Consider the following 18,789-nt stretch of genomic DNA (forward strand, 5'->3'; position numbering starts at 1 on the left):
GGCTGCTTTTGAAAAGCAATGGAACCCCCATCCCAGGGATGCTCCATCTACAGAACCAGGCACACCCACCCAGCTGGAGCCCACAGGGCTCTGAAGGACCAGAGCTGGTGTTTAGGGCTGCTGGGTATGGGATAACACTGCTCCTAAACCTCATTCCCAAAGCCACGAGGTTCACTTGGAGAGGTATCAGAAGCTGCAGCTGGTATCCACAGGGGTGCTGTGACACCATTCCCAAAGTCTGGCTTCTTAGGAATGGGGTTTTTACAGGAAATGGCACCAGTGTGTAAAATACCTGAACAAAGTCCCTAAAATGATGCTCCCAGCAGGGATCAGCTTTTGGATCCAGGTCTGGCTGTGGCCCTGACCCAACCTTGTGGGGCTGAAATCCCCTGGCATTTTCCCTTGGGGATGTGGAATGTTTTACTGCCAGGCCCTCCTTACAGAGGAGTCCCAGGAAGCCTCTGGCCCCACATCCCACTCCAGACATTCCCCACTGAGGAGATCCCAGCACTGCCCCCCCCCCCCCATCCCCCCCCACTGCTGCTGAACCAGTTCTGATTTATCTTGAGAGAAGAACATTATCAATATTTTCATCCAGGAAGCCCTAAAAACAGGAGGGAAGGGTAAAATCCAGGCTGGAGCCCCTTCCCAAACATCAGGCTAATCCAGGTGTGTGGATCCAAAACGGGTGTCAGCCCGAAGTGAGTCCTGGGAAGGCCAGGCTGAGGGAGCCCGGCCCTCAGGACCCCGAGGTGTCCCGTGCCTTGTTCTTCCTCTGGAATCTCACATCCAGGGGGTCGAATCCCCGTTCCCTGGCCCCAAAGAGGGCCCAGGGAGGAGTCCTGGCTGTGTACTCAGCTGCTGTGAAGGTCCTGGCGCCGCCGCTGCGCTCCCGCTCCCTGACCAGCTCCTGGAAACGGCCGTAGTCAATCCAGGTCCTCCACTCGCCATCCACCTGGAACTGAGCACAGCAACACTGAGGGAGCCAGCAGAGCCAGGGCACCAACCCCAGGCTGTGCTGGCAGCAGCTGGGTGGGGATGGACTGGGATCCCCAGCTGGTGTTTTCCTAATTCTGCAGCACGGGGAGGTGCAGTGAAGCCATCCAGAGGCTCCTGTGGGATACAGCTTTAGTAGGAACACAGGGGGAACTCAGGTGCATGAACACCCAGAGCCAGCAGGGAACTGATTCTCTCCCTCTGCTCTGCCCTGGTGAGACCTCCCTGCAGAGCTGCTTCCAGCTCTGGAATTCTCAGCACTGAACAACCTCATCCTGCTGGAGCAGGCCCAGGAGCTGCTCCCAGCGCTGGAGCCCCTCTGGAGCCAGGCTGGAGAGCTGGGGGTGCTCACCTGGAGAGGAGAAGGCTCCAGGCAGAGCTCAGAGCCCCTGCCAGGGCCTGAAGGGGCTCCAGGAGAGCTGGAGAGGGATTGAGGACAAGGGATGGAGGGACAGGACACAGGGAATGGCTCCCACTGCCAGAGGGATGGATGGGATATTGGGAATGGGAATTGTTCCCTGGCAGGGTGGGCAGGCCCTGGCACAGGGTGCCCAGAGCAGCTCCTGGATCCCTGGCAGTGCCCAAGGCCAGGCTGGACATTGGGAGCAGCCTGGGACAGTGGGAGGTGTCCCTGCCATGGCAGGGGTGGCACTGGATGGGCTTTGAGGTCCCTTCCAACCCATCCCAGGATCCTGTGATATCTCCATGAGGGCTGCACTGTTGGATGCTTTGCTGGAGCCTTCAGAGTACCAAATCCTCCCCCAGTTTACAGGAGGGAGACTCCTAAAATGCATCCAAAGCCTTCCCAGGCCCTGCCCTTGCCCTTGACACTTCCATGGGAAAGCCCTTGGTGTGGGGAGCTCTGCAGGACAGGTGTGGATCTGGGGCCACACTCAGGCACCCCTCGTGGAGAGACCTTGCCAAGGTCACCCCAACCCCAGCCCAGCCCGGGACAATGGCCCGGGAGCAGCAGCAGAGGCACATGCCAAGGGATTGGGATGGATTTGGGATGGATTTGGGATGGATTTGGGATGGATTTGGGTGACTCTGGACAGGCCAGGAGGGCTGTGGTTGGGAACGGGGGAGATGAGGAGGTTTAATGACACGAATCCTCTTTGCATGTGAAGAATGGCTCACTTTGACAAGCTGGAGCTGCATTTGTCTCCCAGACCTGCTCTGCCCATTTAGCCCCAGCCATGGCTGAAGCCTCAATTAGGATTTATCTCAGCTAAGAGCTTATTACGCATTTCATCCAAAAACAGAGGGAAAACAGGCCGGCTCCTTGGTTATTGTGGATTTTTTTCCCCCCAAACTTGATGGCTGTGCATTTCAAATGGCACTTGACTTTGTGCCCAAGAGCTAAAAGCTTTTTTGGTTGGGAAAACTGCTGACACCCCTGAAATTCTGCACTCAGCCGTGGCTGATGCTCCTCCATCGCTGCCCATGGAATTACAGCGTGTCCCTGCCGGGGCTGGAGCCAGGAGGGGACACTGCAGAATCACAGCACTGGGAACCAGTCCTGGCATCAATCAGGGGGCCCAAGGCTCATTTATCTTGTGCCAAGGTGGGGACGTGTGTGAGGCCACCAGGAGAGCAATGGCAGAGCAGACATCCTGTCACCTGTAAAGGAAAATCCCTGATTCCAACGAGGATCGTGGCTCTGCAGAGCTGAGCTCCCCCAGGGCTGGGGAGGTGACAGGGTCACACCTGACACCAGACTCTGCTCCCTCCAGGCTTCATCCATGAACACTCAGCAAAATAAAGGGCAAACCCCAAACCAGAGGATCCAGCAAAGCCTTTAAGGCCCAAGGGGAATTGGCCTCCCACTGCCAGAGGGTTGGAAGGGACACTGGGAATTGTTCCCTGGTGAGGGTGGGGAGGGGCTGGGATGGAATTCCCAGAGCAGCTGGGGCTGCCCCTGGATCCCTGGCAGTGCCCAAGGCCAGGCTGGATGGGGTTTGGAGCAGCCTGGGACAGTGGGAGGTGTCCCTGCCATGGCAGGGGGTGAGACTGGATGGGTTTGAGGTCTTGTCCCACCCAACCCCCTCCAGGATTCTGTGACCCCATTGCCACCAGAACAACCAAGCTGGGATCCATTCCAAAGCAGATCGATCAATAATCACCATTTTTAGCGCAGTGACAGCACAGCCATGAACCACAACACCAGAGGGGCAGGTGTGTCATGGGGAGAAATAAATCCCAAACCCAGAGTGGGGAAGGACAGCCCCAGCTGCCCAACTGAGATTTACAGCTTGGATTTAACAATGTTATGATTGTTCCACAGTAATGAAAGATTTAGGGCTCAAAGCAGTTTCACAGCATCCATTTAACAGGTGAGCCAACCCTAAACATCTCTGGGATCCCAGCCTGACATGGGCAGGTGTTTTAGGGAACTGTTCACTGCCTGTCGGGCACTTCAGGGTGATAAATAGATGGACACAAGACAAATGGCTGAGAGCCCTCCACTGGTTCTTCCCTAGGCTGGAATCTCAGAGTGCCACAGCTCCTTCAGCCGGCTCCTTCAGCTCCAGCTGGGCTGGAAAGGGAAACTCTTCCCTCCCTGAGGGCTCTGCCCAGCACAGGGTGACTCAGGAGCCTTCCCTTGGAGCTCCTGAGCTCCAGTCCCCAGGGTCCCAACACCCTCTGCTTCCCACAGGTGTGGCACAGATGCACAGCCAGGAAAGCCCCGATGGAATCCTGCAGATCCTCCAGGGCAAGGAGGCCTGCTCCAGGCAGGCATCAATGATGGGATCAAGAGGCACAGGAATGAGGGGAAACGAAACCCCAGGCTGGGCCGGGCTGTCAGGGGGCCCAGGGGTCCCTGTGGCCCCTCCCTGCCCAGGCAGGGCCATCCCAGAGCACAGGGCACAGCATGGTGTGCAGAGGGCTCTGCAGGATCCCCGCTGAGGGAGACTCCAGCCCCTCCCTGGGCAGCCTGTTCAGGGCTGGGCACTGCCCAGGGCAGGAGCTGTGCCTGCTGGGCAGGGGCACTGCTGGGCTCAGTCCCTGCCCAGGGACAGAGCCTGGGCCCTGCTCTGCCCCTCCCTGCACACAGGGGCACCCAGGGACACACAGGGACACTCAGGGACACCCAGGGCTGAGGGCCCCTCTCAGCTGGGGCTCCTCTCCAGGCTGAGCAGCCCCAGCTCCCTCAGCCTTTCCTGGGCACAGAGATGCTCCAGGCCCTCCTCATCCTCACAGCCTGAGCTGGCCCCGCTCCAGGAGCTCCTGTCCCTGCTGTGCTGAGGATCCAGAGCTGCACACAGCACCCCAGAGGTGCCCCCAGGGCTGGGATCCCTCCCTGACCGGCTGGGTCAGGACAATGAATTAATTAATTAATTACCAATTCATTAACCCCACTGGGCTCCAGGGCTCTCTGCTGACCCAGGGACAGCTCAGGGTCCCCCAAGCCCCTTCTGGCAGCACTGGAACAGAACAGCCCCAGGACAGGGCCCGTCCCTCACAGAGCCCTGGGCCAAACTGGGAGAGATCCATGGGTCCAAACTGGGAGAGATCCATGGATCTAGACATCCAAACTGGGATATATCCACACATCCAGACTGGCAGAGATCCATAGACCCTAACTGGGAGAGGTCCAAGAATCCAAGCTAGGATATATCCATATATCCAAAGTGAGATACACCCATACATCCAGACTGGGATAGATCCATGGATTCATATATCCAGACTGGGAGAGATCCATACAGCCAAACTGGGATAGATCAATAGATCCATAAATCCAAACTGGGATATATCCACATATCCAAACTGGGACAGACCCATAAATCCAGACTGGGATATATCCACCTATCCAAACTGGGACAGATCCATAAATCCAGACTGGGATATATCCACCTATCCAAACTGGGACAGATCCATAAATCCAAACTGGGACAGATCCATATAGCCCTACATGCAAATGGGGATAGCTCCATATATCCAGACTGGGATATATCCATCCAGGCAAGCTGGCATATATCCATATATCCATATATCCAATCAGAAACTGGGATTAAATGGAGAGCCAGGTTCCCTGGAAGCATCTTCAGAGCCTGGCTGAGCCCTCCTTTTGCTCCTGAACTGCCAGCAGTGGCCCTGACCAGGACAATCCCATCCCTTCTCTTTGGCAGTGGATTCACAGCTGCTCTCACTGCAGCAGGAGCAGCTCCTGAAATCCATCAACATTCCTGAAGGAGAAGAGCCACGCTCCAGATTGCTTTTCTTATCAACATATTTGCAGAGGCAGTTTGGGGGGTGGAACATGTGCACAGATTAAGGACAATCCAGGAGCACCAGGCACTACATTCTGCCAGACATGAGCACTGCTGAGAAATAATCCCAGGTGTATCTGACAGGATAAAATGTGGGACAGAGGCTGGGATGTGACACAGGGAATGCTGAGGAATGGAAGGCAGCTAAAACCAATTAGTTTGTCCTACCAAGGGTAATGTTGTATTTCCCTCAGAGCCAACCACGCTGGCACGGGGAGGCTCCTGCAGTCCTGCACCACAAACACCCCGAGGATTTCCAGGGAAGGACTAACCAGCACAGGAGAGAGTGGAGCAGAGCAGGAGGAAAAGAAAGAAGAGGCTGTGGTGGCTCCTGCAGACCCCATCCCTGCAGGGCTGGAAGCACAGGGTCCATCCTGCATGGAGAACTCCCCTCCTCGGAGCTGGGCTGCCCTGCAGGATCCCTGGGGAGCACGGGGGGACTTTGGGGCTGCCCCAGCTCCTCTGTGGTGAGAATCATTCAAACAGTGGGGCTGGAAAACTCCTCCAGGATCATCCAACCACCCCAGCACTGCCAAGGCCACCACCAGCCCATGTCCCCAGGTGCCACACCCACAGGGCTGTTACACCCCTCCAGGGATGGGGACACTGACACTGCCCTGGGCAGCTGTGCCAGGGCTGCACAACCCTTTCAGTGAGAAATTTCCCCAATATCCCCCCTGCCCCTCCCCTGGCCCAGCCTGAGGCTGTTCCCTCTTGTTCCCTCTCTCCTGTTGAGGATTCAATGATACAAAGTCCTCAAATCCAACAAATGGATTTTCCCTGGGGGATGCACAGGATTTAATGATCAAATCCAGCAATTTTCACAGACTTTTAAAGACCATACACCAAAAATAACAATCAGCAGCCAGAAGGGGAACCAGCACCACAAAAAAACCACAAACAAACAAAAACCCTAACACAGAACAAACAAAACCTGCCCCTCCCAAACCAAATAAAAATAACCATAGAAAAAATCCCACAAAACTCCCCCCAAAGACAAACACTCAAAATCACAATAAATAAAAATAAAAGAAAACAACACAATTCCCCCCAAAAATCCAAACACCCTGAAGCAGGGGAAAAAAAACCAAACCCAAACGAAGTACCAGAAAAAAACTCTAAATCCCTCCCCCAAAAAATAAACCTGAAAAAATCAAAACCAAGCAAAAAACCCCATATCAAACGAAAAAACCTCAAAGCCAACCAAACCCCAAACAACCCAAGCTCACCAAAACCAACCAAGAAAAACCCCAAAGCTGACTCCTCCCAAAGTAAAGGAGTCCAAAGACTCCTCCCAAAGTAAACCAAACCCCAAAACAAAACAAACAAATGCAAAAGAACCCCCACAAAAAAATCCCAAACCAAACCCAAACGCCACACAAAAAACAACCAAGCAAAACCCAACCAACCAAAACCCCAAAGCCACCAATGAAACACTCAGTGCACAGAGACTGCGACCCACACCCCTCTGGGGGATTGTCAGAGGGACAGACGGACACTGAGCTGTGCTCAGGGCTCTCCCAGCTGCTGGAGCTGCCATCCCACAGCAGCACTGGGAGGGGCAGATCCATCCTGCCCTGTGCCTGCCTCACCTGAACCCACCCTCCCAACCCCAGGACACAACACCCCTCCTTCCCAACCCCAGAACTGCAACACCCCTCCTTCCCAACCCCAGAACACAACATCCCTCCATCCCTCCTTCCCAACCCCAGAACTGCAAGATCCCTCCTTCCCAACCCCAGGACACAACATCCCTCCTTCCCAACCTCAGGACAGCAACATCCCTCCTTCCCAACCCCAGAACTGGAACATCCCTCCTTCCCAACCCCAGAACTGCAACATCCCTCCTTCCCAACCCCAGAACTGCAACATCCCTCCTTCCCAACCCCAGAACTGCAACATCCCTCCTTCCCAACCCCAGGACACAACATCCCTCCTTCCCAACCCCAGAACTGCAACATCCCTCCTTCCCAACCCCAGAACTGCAACATCCCTCCATCCCTCCTTCCCGAGGCTCTCCGGCCTGGCACCACAGAGCACCCTGGGCTGGAGAGAGCTGGGGGTGCTTGTCACCATCATATTTTGTGAAAAACCCTCTTTGCCCAGGATTCTTCTCCTGGGAAGCTGAGAAGCCTCAGAGAAAAAGGAAAACAATTTTATCTGATTTGCTTCTCCTGTGTTTTGCTGCTTTGGAATGTGGTTGGAGATTGTTTATCCAACAGGTGAATTGTTTTTACTTAATGACCAATCACCATCTCTGACGAGAGTCATGAGTTTTCACTAGTATCTTGTTAAGCCTTCTGTCTGTATCCTTCCTCTATTCTTTAGTATAGTCTTCTTTAATATCATATCATATCATAAAATAATAAATTAGCCTTCTAAGATCATGGAGTCAGATTCATCATTTCCTCCCTCCTCTGGGGACCCTGAAAATACCACAGGGGCTGGAAGGAGCTCGGGGGCTGGAGCAGGAGCTGGGGGGACTGGAAGGAGCTCGGGGGCTGGAGCAGGAGTTGGGGGGATCGGAAGGAGCTGGGGGGACTGGAAGGAGCTGGGGGGCTGGAGCAGGAGCTGTCAGAGCAGAGGTGACCCCGTGCCCAGGTGGGGCCCAGGACTGAGCTCCCCCTCCAGGTGTGGCTGCCAGCCCTGAGCCCTGTGCCCACCAGTGGCCACTTCCCTGGGCAGGGCATCAAAAAGGGAAAAGGATCTGTGTGGCTCCATCCTGAGCTCCTCACGTCCCTCTGGGGACAGCCCATCCCTGGGATAAAGCAGCAGCTTTGCACCTTCCCACAGGCTGCCTTCAAGCACAGCACACTTCACCACCTGCCAGCATCAGCTCTCCAAGACAAACAAATAATTGCCGGAATTGTGACCCCTTTCTCACCTCATTAAGGCTCACAATTATTTAAGGATCCCTTTGTTTGACAGGGGAAGTGACTGAACTGGAGTCACTCAGCAAAACAAGGAGAAATATTGTGTGAAATTACACTGAACAGGGTCACAGTGCTTGGCAAAACCCTGCAAACTCCTCCTTTTGAATTATAATCCCAACCTCAGGCTTTAGGAAGGAACTGAGCTGGGTTTTAAGTTGCAGGTGAGGTAAGACATGGTAAGAATGGCCTTAGGAGGAAGGAGGGGAGGGATGGATGGGATGTTGGGAATTAGGAATTGTTCCTTGGCAGGGTGGGCAGGCCCTGGCACAGGGTGCCCAGAGCAGCTGGGGCTGCCCCTGGATCCCTGGCAGTGCCCAAGGCCAGGCTGGACAGGGCTGGGAGCACCTGGGACAGTGGGAGGTGTCCCTGCCACGGCAGGGGTGGCACTTTAGGTCCCTTCCCACCCAAACCATTCCCTGACTGATCCCACAAGCAGTGGGATGCCAGGCACACAGAGCTGAGCCTCTCCACATCCCACTCCACAGGGCTGAAGGAAAACCAGCACAGGGACACAGCCCTGGGAACGAGCAAGCCTTAAATCCCTCAGCAGCTCTGCAGACAGGATCTGGGAGCAGCCACCAGCACCACAATTCCCATCAGTTTTAGCTGGGAACAACGAGTTCAGCCTGTGCTCAGGAGCCAGCAGAGGTGTCAGGGCACAGGGAACTCCTCCAGAGGCAGCACATGGAATGCCTGGAGATGGAATTCACTGTTCTGGATCCCCAAAGAGTGGGACAACCTGAACTACCCTGAGCTGAGCCCAGCAGAGCCACAGCCCATGGAATCCTGTGCTGATCCCCCTGACCCCGGGGTGCTGTTCCAAGGGAAGGTTCCTTATGGCAGATTTGGGGTTTTTAATCCCTGTTCAGCTGCCAAGGGAGCCAGAGCTCCACCTGGCTGTTCCCACCCCCGGGATGGAAGCTGGATAACTTCAGCACAATGGAGAGCTACTTATCATCACTGACACACAGGCCAGCAGAGCCACCCTCCTGCAGCCAGGACCCAAGGGAAAGGGAGAGAGCCGTTGGGAATTCCACCATTCCCTGCTCACAGCTGCTCTGGGGAGGCTGCCTGGCTGCTGAGGCACCTTGTCCTCACCTGGGCTCCACACCATCCCTGCTCTGCTACATATCCCAGGATGTTCCAGCTCTCTGTGACCCTCTCCTCCAGGTTTGGTTTTGCCCTGATGCTGTCCCTGGATCACAAGGACAGCTCCCACTCTCTGAAGGACAGAGGCAGGAAGGAACTGAACGTGACGGACTCTCTGTCCCTGATGCACCCCTTGTCAGGGGATGTGCAGCTGGCACTGAAGTGCTTCCTCTTCCTCCCTAAATATAGCAGGGATGCTCAGCATGGAACACTCCAGTGCCTGTCCCCGAGCTGTGCCTGCACCAGGAGGGAAAGGCCAAGTCCCTCCTGGCTGGGATGATTTTGTGGCTGAAGGACAGGGATGGGCACCTCTGGCCAGGCTGCTCCCTGTCCCCAACACCTGCCCTGGAGGTGCTGTGACACCCCAGCACTACAGCCACACAGAATCCTGGGCTGGTTTGGATGGGAAGGGACCTTAAAGCCCACCCAGTTCCACCCCTGCCATGGCTGGGCCATCTTCCACCATCCCAGGCTGCTCCCAGCCCTGTCCAGCCCAGCCTTGGGCACTGCCAGGGATCCAGGGGCAGCCACAGCTGCTCTGGGCACTCTGTGCCAGGGCCTGGCCACCCTCACAGGGGTGTTTGGGTATGGGAACTGAACTTACTGAAGGGATGTCCCCAGCAGCCTGTCCCTTGGTGGATGCCAGGGTGCCCTGCCATGCTGCAGAACACAAGGCTATCCCAGACCACATCCAGCAGGGAGGCAAGGGAGGCTGGAGCCCACAGCTGCAGCACCAGGGGGTGTCTGCATCCAGGGAGGGACACTCTGCTTCTGCAGTCTTGGCTGTGGGCTGGAGGGTGCTGGGTGTTGGTCCCTTCTCTCAGGAACAAACAGGACAAGAGGAAACAGTCACAAATTGTGCCAGGTTGGATATCAGGGAAAATTTCCTCACCGAAGAGTGGTCAGGGCTTGGCCCAGCTGCCCAGGACAGGGGCAGAGTCCCCATGCCTGGAGCATCCCAAAGGTGTGTGGATGTGGCACATGGGGACCTGGTGGTGCTGCTGGGTGCCAGTTGGACTTAATAATCTTGGGGAGCTTTTCCAAGCAATCCCAGGCCTATCAGATTAATTAAAGCATAAAGGGCTGATGGCAGCAGGGTGCTGAGCACACCCTGCTCGTGTCATCCTGTGAGCTGGGAGCTCCAGGCAGAGCAGGCACTGGGACTGCAGGAGCATTCCCTGAGCTGTGCAGCCCCCAGTGAGCTGGAAATGAACCCTGGGGTCGCAGGGATGCTCAGACATGGAACCCTCCTGTCCTGCCCCAGAGCTCTGGGATCCCTGAGGGATCTGCTTGAGGGCAGCAGCACACACAGCACTGACTGAACTGGCCAGAAACTCTAAAGCCCCAGGGAGTTGGAAAACAACCACCTGCTCCAGGGGAGAAAGGGTTAATGAACAAAAAGGACTGGAAGTGCTCTGGGACAAGAACAGGGTGGAACACACATGAAAAGCAAATCCAGCGCCACAGGGCACAGGGATTGAGTCCAGAAATGACCAAGATATTGAATTTCCTTCAGAGAAATCCTCCCTGCGAGGCAGCTGCAGCACCTTCCCCCTTCTCAGGAGCTTTTCTGATCCTCCTGAGGGGGCACTGACTGTCCCAGCCAGGAACAGCAGCAGCCTCAGGCCTCTCTCTGGAAAAGGTCCCTGGAATTAACTGTTCCATTAGAAAGTTGCTGCTGTGTTGATAGCTCAGCCCATTAGTTCAAAGTGATGCCATAAATCTCATTTTTGTGGCCATGGTTTATGGGATTTACTCGAAAGCAAAGAGAATTATGCAAGAATTCAACACTGTTGCTAGAGAATCAAAGAGGATGGAGCCCAAACATCAGGCAGCTCCCAAAGAGGGATGGGAATCAGGGGAAGGAGGGGAGGAGGATGCAGGAAGGACAGGGAAGAGGAGCTCCCAGCCAAGGGAAGGCTGCACCCAGCTCTGAGGCTCCAGCAGGACCCACCCATCCCTGGCAGTGCCCAAGGCCAGGCTGCACAGGGCTGGGAGCAGCCTGGCACAGTGGGAGGGGTCCCTGCCATGGCAGGGGTGGCACTGGGTGGGATTTAGGGTCCCTCCCCACTCCAACCAGTCAGGGATCTGAGGAGCTGACACCCAAAGGCATGGAAATCCCAGGAGCAGGTGGATCCTCAGGGCATGGGGAGCAGGGCACAGGGGCTGCTCTCTGGGGTGACCTTTAGGGCTGTGGGGAGGGGAAGTGAAATCCAACATCTTGCTGTGAGAACCCTGTTTTTAGGACTTTTTGAGCTCCCCTGGGAGCCAAAGCTCTCTGCGGTTCAAGTGGGACCCATCCTCCCCTGAGGGCTCCCAGGAGCACCTCCCAGAGAGCAGAACCCAGTGCTGGCCAGCAGGGAAAAGGGAAGTGTGTGGGAAGGGACCTGGAGGCTGAACATCAGAGTTTTAGGACTCTGAAGGCCCCAGGAGCCCCAGCTCCCCTCTGGGGGCCACCCCGTGACCTCCAGAGAGAGAAAATAACACCAGACACAAACCCTGCAGTTTGCTTTCCTTAAAATCCCTCTGCTCCCTAAATCCCTGCCCTTAAGAGACTTCAGAGCTCGAGTCCTGAACTGCCACTCATCACAAAGAGGTGCCAATCAAGTCCCATCCATCCAGGCAGCAGCTGCAGGATGGATTATTCCTGACATTCCCAGACTCCTTCTACAGGCTGGCATTCAATGGCAGCATTAAACTCATCAGGAGCATTGTCTGAACACCTCCAAGCTCAGACCTAGGAAAACACAGCGAAATAAATCACATTTCTTAATGATTTTTATCACACTCTTCCTGCAACTCCTTAATTTTTTAAAGCCCCCTTTGATTTTGCAATTACTCACTCCAGTTTGATCAATCCCAGAGCACAGGTTTTCCTGCAAACAATAGGCACTGACAGATTATATTCTCCACTAGAGCCTGAAACTCAAAAATTAAACCCTAATGGAAATAAATTTATTTTTTATTAGCTATTTTAGCACCGAGGACAGATTGTTTCCCACAGACAGCCTCTGCTAATGGCTGTGGAAGTAGAAGCAGCTGTTGAATTCCTCCTGGACAGGTACCAGTTTATTCTCTCTGCTAATGGCGTTACTTAAATTCTGCCTCAAGAAGGTTTCTGCAATCTGTTTGTTTGCTTTCCTGGACCTTACAATGCAAAAGGAGATTTTGCTTTCTCAGGAACAGTTGCCAGTGGCAACAGGCAGGAGTGAGACTGTAAATAAAGCCAATTTAAGGTGAGATCAAACACAACCAGTGCCAGGTGTCCTGGTTTTCTCCGCTCCTTCCGAGCTGCTCCCTTTGCGGATTCCAAAGTAGGTTTAGATTGGATACTCAGGAGAAATTCCTCCCTGGGAGGGTGGGCAGGCCCTGGCACAGGGTGCCCAGAGCAGCTGTGGCTGCCCCTGGATCCCTGGCAGTGCCCAAGGCCAGGCTGGACAGGGCTGGGAGCACCTGGGATCATGGAAGGTGTCCCTGCCATAGAATGGGCTTTAAGGTCCTTCCACCCCAAAGCAATCCAAGCATCTACAATTTCATCAGGTGCCCAGCTGGCACATTATTATCTTTTCCTGCTGCTCTTCTATTAATCTTTTCTGAAGCTCAGAAAGCAAATATGTATTCATTATTTTTCATTTCCTGCATCCTTTAATTTTTTTTTTTTTGCCATTTCACATGTATTCGTTTCATTTCTTTTCCAGTACTTGAAGGGGAGATGGTGGCAAACCTTTCCAGCAGGACCTATTGCAAGGGCTGATGGATTTAAACAGCAGCAGGGCTGATTTCCATTGAGTATTAGAGAATATTGTTTACCATGAGGGTGGTGAGGCCCTGGCAGAGCTTGCCCAGAAAAGCTGTCATGGCAATGCAGACCCTGAGGGGCTGAGTGTGTCCAGGGAAGGGAACAGAGCTGGGAAGGGTCTGGAGCCCCAGGAGGGGCTGAGGGAGCAAAGGAGGCTCAGGGGGCCCTTGTGGCTCTGCACAGCTCCTGCCAGGAGGGGACAGCCGGGGGGGTCGGGCTGTGCTCCAGGGAACAGGGACAGGAGGAGAGGGAACGGCCCCAGGCTGGGCCAGGGGAGGGGCAGGGGGGATTTTGGGGAAATTCCTTGCTGGAATTTGTTGTCCAGCCCTGGCACAGCTCCACTTCCCTGTGGAAGTGGCACTTGGGGACATGGGGCAGTGGTGACCTTGGCAGTGCTGGGGGAGTGGTAGGGCTTTTCCAACTCAAATGATTCTGTGGTTCTCTGATCCAAATGTGGAGATTCTGCCTCTGGAGAGCAGCAACAGGAAAATAACAGAGCATCCCTTAAGTCTGAGTGGCATCCAGGGGTGTGAAGGGCTGGAATCCTGGGGCACACCATGGATTCTCCTGGCCAGTGACTGGAGGGGCTTGGGAAGCTTGGAAAGGGCTGTGGCAGCACCTCTCTGGCCACAGAGAGAAACAGACAACTTCCCCAGGCATTGTGCTGGGAAAGACTGTGAGATGATCAGAGAAAAGAATGAGAAACAATTCTTATCTTCACTTGCTGCCCCTGCTGTTGTGAACATGTGGAATGTGTTATGGAGATGTGTTTACCAAAGGGTGGCTTCTTAATTAGCCAGTGGTGATGGTGTTTGGATTGAAGGACCAATCAGGTCCAGGTGTATCATAACTGTCCATAAAGCAATGGATTTCTTAATAATAATATAGTAAATAGATTGATCAGCCTTCTGTGAATCGTGGAGTCAATGCTAATTATTACCCAGCTGGGGGCCCACTGCAGTGACAATGGGCTGCCCAGGGCAGGGGTGGAGTCCCCAGCCCTGGAGGGGTTTAACCCAGGTGTGCACGTGGCACTCGGGGACAGCGGTGGCCTTGGCATGGCTGGGCTGGACACAAAGACCCCAGAGGGCTCTTCCAGCCTAAACAACTGGGGATAACTCTGGAGAACAAGGCTCTTAGAGGCAGAGAAGCAGCTGTGCCCCAAGGCAGGCTTACCTTGCTGTGGGCCAGCAGCAGGCAGTTGGAGTGCTCGTGCTCGCAGGCGATGCCGTAGTCCGGGAGCAGCCGCGCCAGCTCCTGCACGAAGCTCAGCACCTCCCCGTGCCACGGCACGTTGGCCATGGTCAGGCTGCTGGCAGAGCTCTCCCCACAGTAGGTCACACCCTGGGGACACAGGGAAACAGGACAGTCAGCTCAGCCCTCCCCAGCGCTGGCAGTGCCAGCCACAGCAAACCCACAGCAAACCCACAGCAAACCCTGCGGCTGCCGGCTCTGCCCCCTCACACCCCATCCCATGGCAAGGTCACAGATCCGGAGATGGCATCAAAATGGGTCCCCCCAGCAGTGACACACCCCCAAAGCACCGTGCCAGGTGTCCCTAGCAGTGACACACCCCAAAGCACTGTGCCAGGTGTCCCCAGCAGTGACACACCCCCAGAGCACCATGCCAGGTGTCCCCAGCAGTGACACACCCCCAAAGCACTGTGCCAGGTGTCCCCAGCAGTGACACACCCCCAAAGCACTGTGCCAGGTGTCCCCAGCAGTGACACACCCCCAAAGCACCGTGCCAGGTGTCCCCAGCAGTGACACACCTCCAAAGCACTGTGCCAGGTGTCCCTAGCAGTGACACACCTCCAAAGCACCGTGCCAGGTGTCCCCAGCAGTGACACACCTCCAAAGCACTGTGCCAGGTGTCCCTAGCAGTGACACACCTCCAAAGCACTGTGCCAGGTGTCCCTAGCAGTGACACACCCCCAGAGCACCGTGCCAGGTGTCCCCAGCAGTGACACACCCCCAAAGCACTGTGCCAGGTGTCCCCAGCAGTGACACACCCCCAGAGCACTGTGCCAGGTGTCCCCAGCAGTGACACACCCCCAGAGCACTGTGCCAGGTGTCCCCAGCAGTGACACACCCCCAGAGCACTGTGCCAGGTGTCCCTAGCAGTGACACACCCCCAGAGCACTGTGCCAGGTGTCCCTAGCAGTGACACACAGGCTGGGCTTGATCCTGGAGCGCTGCTTTAACAGGAGTCAAAGGCAGGATGCTCCCGAGTGACCAAGGGACCTTGGAGAAGGTCACTGGGGCTGGAAACGTGACAAGTCTGGAAGAGTCTCACAGGCAACCAATGCCATGTCAGTGGGACACTCCCAGAGATGTTGTCCATGTGCCACAGAGCTCTGGGCCTCTTCCTTGCCAGCCCAGGCTGTGAATTCTGCCCTGCCCCACCTGTACCCAAACCCAGCAGGTCCCTGGGTGGGCTGTACTGATCCCAGAGCTGATGGGCAGTGGGAGCATCCCTGGCACAGCAGACACTGACACAAAGCTCAGGCCCTCCACTGGAGCTTTGGGAAGCAGCTTCTGGGTCATGTTCTGGAGGCACCCCCAAAACTGCCCCGAGAGGTGACATCGTTCAAGGACACCTCTCCTGCAGACCCCAGGGTGTCAGAGAAAAGGGGCTCCTGCTCCAGCTCCCTCCCCAACATCCCCCAGCCAGGCATGGATGGAGAGCCCAGAGCAGGACTCGTGTCCCTCTGTCCCCACGCAGAGCCAGGACACGAGCACTGCTGCTCTGGGGGGACTGCTCAGGGAGTGGAACACCTCCAGCTCTCCCCCACCCCATCCACCATCTTCAGCCTCTGAAACCAGAATTCCTGAGGTTGGAAAAGCCTTCCAGGATCACTGAGTCCAGCCTGTGACCAGTCCCCACTGTGCCACCCAGCTCAGAGCACTGAGTGCCACGTCCAGGCCTTCCTTATCCAGCCTCACCATTCAGGGACCAGCTACTCCTAACTTGGAGATGTGATCACAACCTCCTAAATTACTGATTTAGTCTCAGCCATGATGTCAAATTTGTTTTTCCTTTTTCTTCCCTTCTTTCCCTTCTTTCCCTTCTTTCCCTTCCTTCCTTCCTTCCTTCCTTCCTTCCTTCCTTCCTTCCTTCCTTCCTTCCTTCCTTCCTTCCTTCCTTCCTTCCTTCCTTCCTTCCTTCCTTCCTTCCTTCCTTCCTTCCTTCCTTCCTTCCTTCCTTCCTTCCTTCCTTCCTTCCTTCCTTCCTTCCTTCCTTCCTTCCTTCCTCCCTTCCTCCCTTCCTCCCTTCCTCCCTTCCTCCCTTCCTCCCTTCCTCCCTCCCTTCCTCCCTTCCTTCCTTCCTTCCTCCCTTCCTCCCTTCCTCCCTTCCTCCCTTCCTTCCTCCCTTCCTCCCTTCCTCCCTTCCTCCCTTCCTCCCTTCCTCCCTTCCTCCCTTCCTTCCTCCCTCCCTTCCTCCCTTCCTCCCTTCCTCCCTTCCTCCCTTCCTCCCTTCCTTCCCTCCTTCCTCCCTCCCTTCCTCCCTTCCTCCCTTCCTCCCTTCCTCCCTTCCTCCCTTCCTTCCCTCCTTCCCCCCCAGTGCCTGACACACAACCCTTGGACAGCACAGAACACCAAATGTTCCTTGCCCTGTAATTTGCCCCACAGCTCAAGCAGCTGGTGAGCACTCACTGTCACCCACTTGAGGTGCAGACCATGCTCACTTTAGGGTGTCCTTTAATGTCTGCTTGAAAATATTTCACAGCCAGGATCATGATCCCCATCAATTCTCCCAATCAAATAATTCGCTGCCAATTTCCCAGCAATTCATCTGCCATTGCTGAGAGGAGATCACACACCAGATCCCAGGGCTGGTCACAACCCTGGCGCCCAAAGGGCAAAGAAAAACTTTTCCTCCAGACACCACCATCCTCTCTGCCCCTCTCTCCGCCTGGTTCCAGCCCTCTTGGGCTGAGCTCTTTTATTCCAGTCACAAAATCCCATCAAGCACCACCCTTTACAACACAGTTTTATTGAAGTTGTGTCTGGCCTGCTGTGGTTTTCTCCCTGGAAAGAACACTTTGACCTCTTTAAATGGAATTTGCATCCAGCTTCATGTGTGGCATGGCCATGGCACCTGCTCTGGCTGCCACCTCACTCCCAATTCCTGATTCACCTGCATTTCCCTGCACATGGAATGTGCAGACACATCTTTGCCAACACTTTCAACCAGAGCACAGTGCACACACAGAGCTGCAGGAGCAACAGCCCAGTGCTAATTGGGAACTGTACAAGTTTTGGAAGCAATTACTTTCTCACCCATAAATTTATGAGTGACTCCTCCCACTAATCTGCCCAGGCACCATAACTCAGAGCCAGCCTGGAGGAAGATTGACAGGCCACAAGGCAGGGAGTGCTCACCAGGGATGTACAGTCAGGCTTTTTTAGCCCAGCTCTGTAAGTCTGAACCCAGAGCTTAAACATGTTTGTTCTCTATTAGTCAGTGTTATATCAGAGCAGCCAGCCACGCAAATCAGGGGTTTGGATCCCCAAAGTTCAGCTGGAGACACACAGCAATATTCTCCCCACACTCATTATCCAGATTATGATTTGGGCAGCATGAAAAATGTATGAGTATAGAGGGGGAAAATTCCTCAGAAGCTCCACCGTGATTCATGCTCTCAGTAAACTACAAAGGTATCGTTTACAAGCTAAGAAAGCACAGAGGCAAATGGAATAAGTGAGTGCTTGGCTGGCTGATTAATTCCCAGCACAAATCAATGGGAATCAGCTTCCAGCACACCGAAGGAAAGCAGCTTTCAACTTCCCCAACTTCTTCAAACTGGAGTTAATTAACAGCTGATAGCACTTAAAACCCATGCGGAGCTGATGAGGGCGGTCACGTTCTGCTTTGCAGTAATACATGAAGACAGTTATTAAGACATCAAGAATTAAAAAGGAAAGGATTCCATTGTTCACCCAGAGCTCCCTCCCCAACCTCCCTGCGGCAGGAACAGCAACGATTCTGCCTCTTAATTACCTGCTTAATAAGGGTGCTTTGAGCAGCCTAATCCACAGAGCTCTGGCCAAGTACCTTGAAATGCAGGAGCCTTTGAAAAGCATCCCAGCTCTTCCTGGTTCTGCCAGGATGAATCCAGAGCAACTGTGCTGGGCATGCTAGGGAGTTTACAGAATCATGGAATAGCTTGGGTTGGAAAGGACTTTAAAGCTCATCCAGTGCCACCCCTGCCATGGGCAGGGACACCTCCCACTGTCCCAGGTGCTCCCAGCCCTGTCCAGCCTGGCCTTGGGCACTGCCAGGGATCCAGGGGCAGCCACAGCTGCTCTGGGCACCCTGTGCCAGGGCCTGCCCACCCTGCCAGGGAACAATTCCTAATTCCCAATATCCCATCCAGCCCTGCCCTCTGGCAGTGGGAGCCATTCCCTGTGTCCTGTCCCTCCATCCCCTGTCCAAAGTCTCTCTCCATCCTTCCTGCAGGCTCCCTTCAGGCAAGGCCACAATTCAGTCACCCCAAAGCTTCTCCTCTCCAGGTGAGCATTCCCAGCTGTCCCAGCCTTTCCTCCCAGCAGAGCTGCTCCATCCCTCTGCTCATCCTGGAGCCTCCCCTGGGCTCCTGCAGCAGCTCCAGCTCCTGCCTGTGCTGGCCCAGGGCTG

General features: G+C 55.0%; 1 protein-coding gene across 2 annotated transcripts in view; it reads right to left on the bottom strand.

Moving 5' to 3' along the window:
• Positions 1–554: 554 nt before the first annotated feature.
• The window catches only part of LOC311161545 (S-adenosyl-L-methionine-dependent tRNA 4-demethylwyosine synthase TYW1-like), a 96,683-nt gene continuing 78,448 nt past the window's right edge, over positions 555–18,789 (bottom strand). For both annotated transcript variants that reach the window (XM_084219180.1, XM_084219179.1), the window contains exons 16-17: positions 14,325–14,492; positions 555–961 (exon numbers count right to left, since the gene is read on the bottom strand). In XM_084219180.1, the coding sequence (XP_084075306.1) occupies positions 740–961; positions 14,325–14,492 (390 nt within the window). In that variant the 3' untranslated portion in view covers positions 555–739. The remainder of the gene's footprint in view (positions 962–14,324; positions 14,493–18,789) is intronic.

The sequence above is a fragment of the Fringilla coelebs genome (assembly GCF_963513975.1).
Source record: "Fringilla coelebs genome assembly, chromosome: 20".
In the NCBI taxonomy this organism is placed as follows: Eukaryota; Metazoa; Chordata; class Aves; order Passeriformes; family Fringillidae; genus Fringilla; species Fringilla coelebs.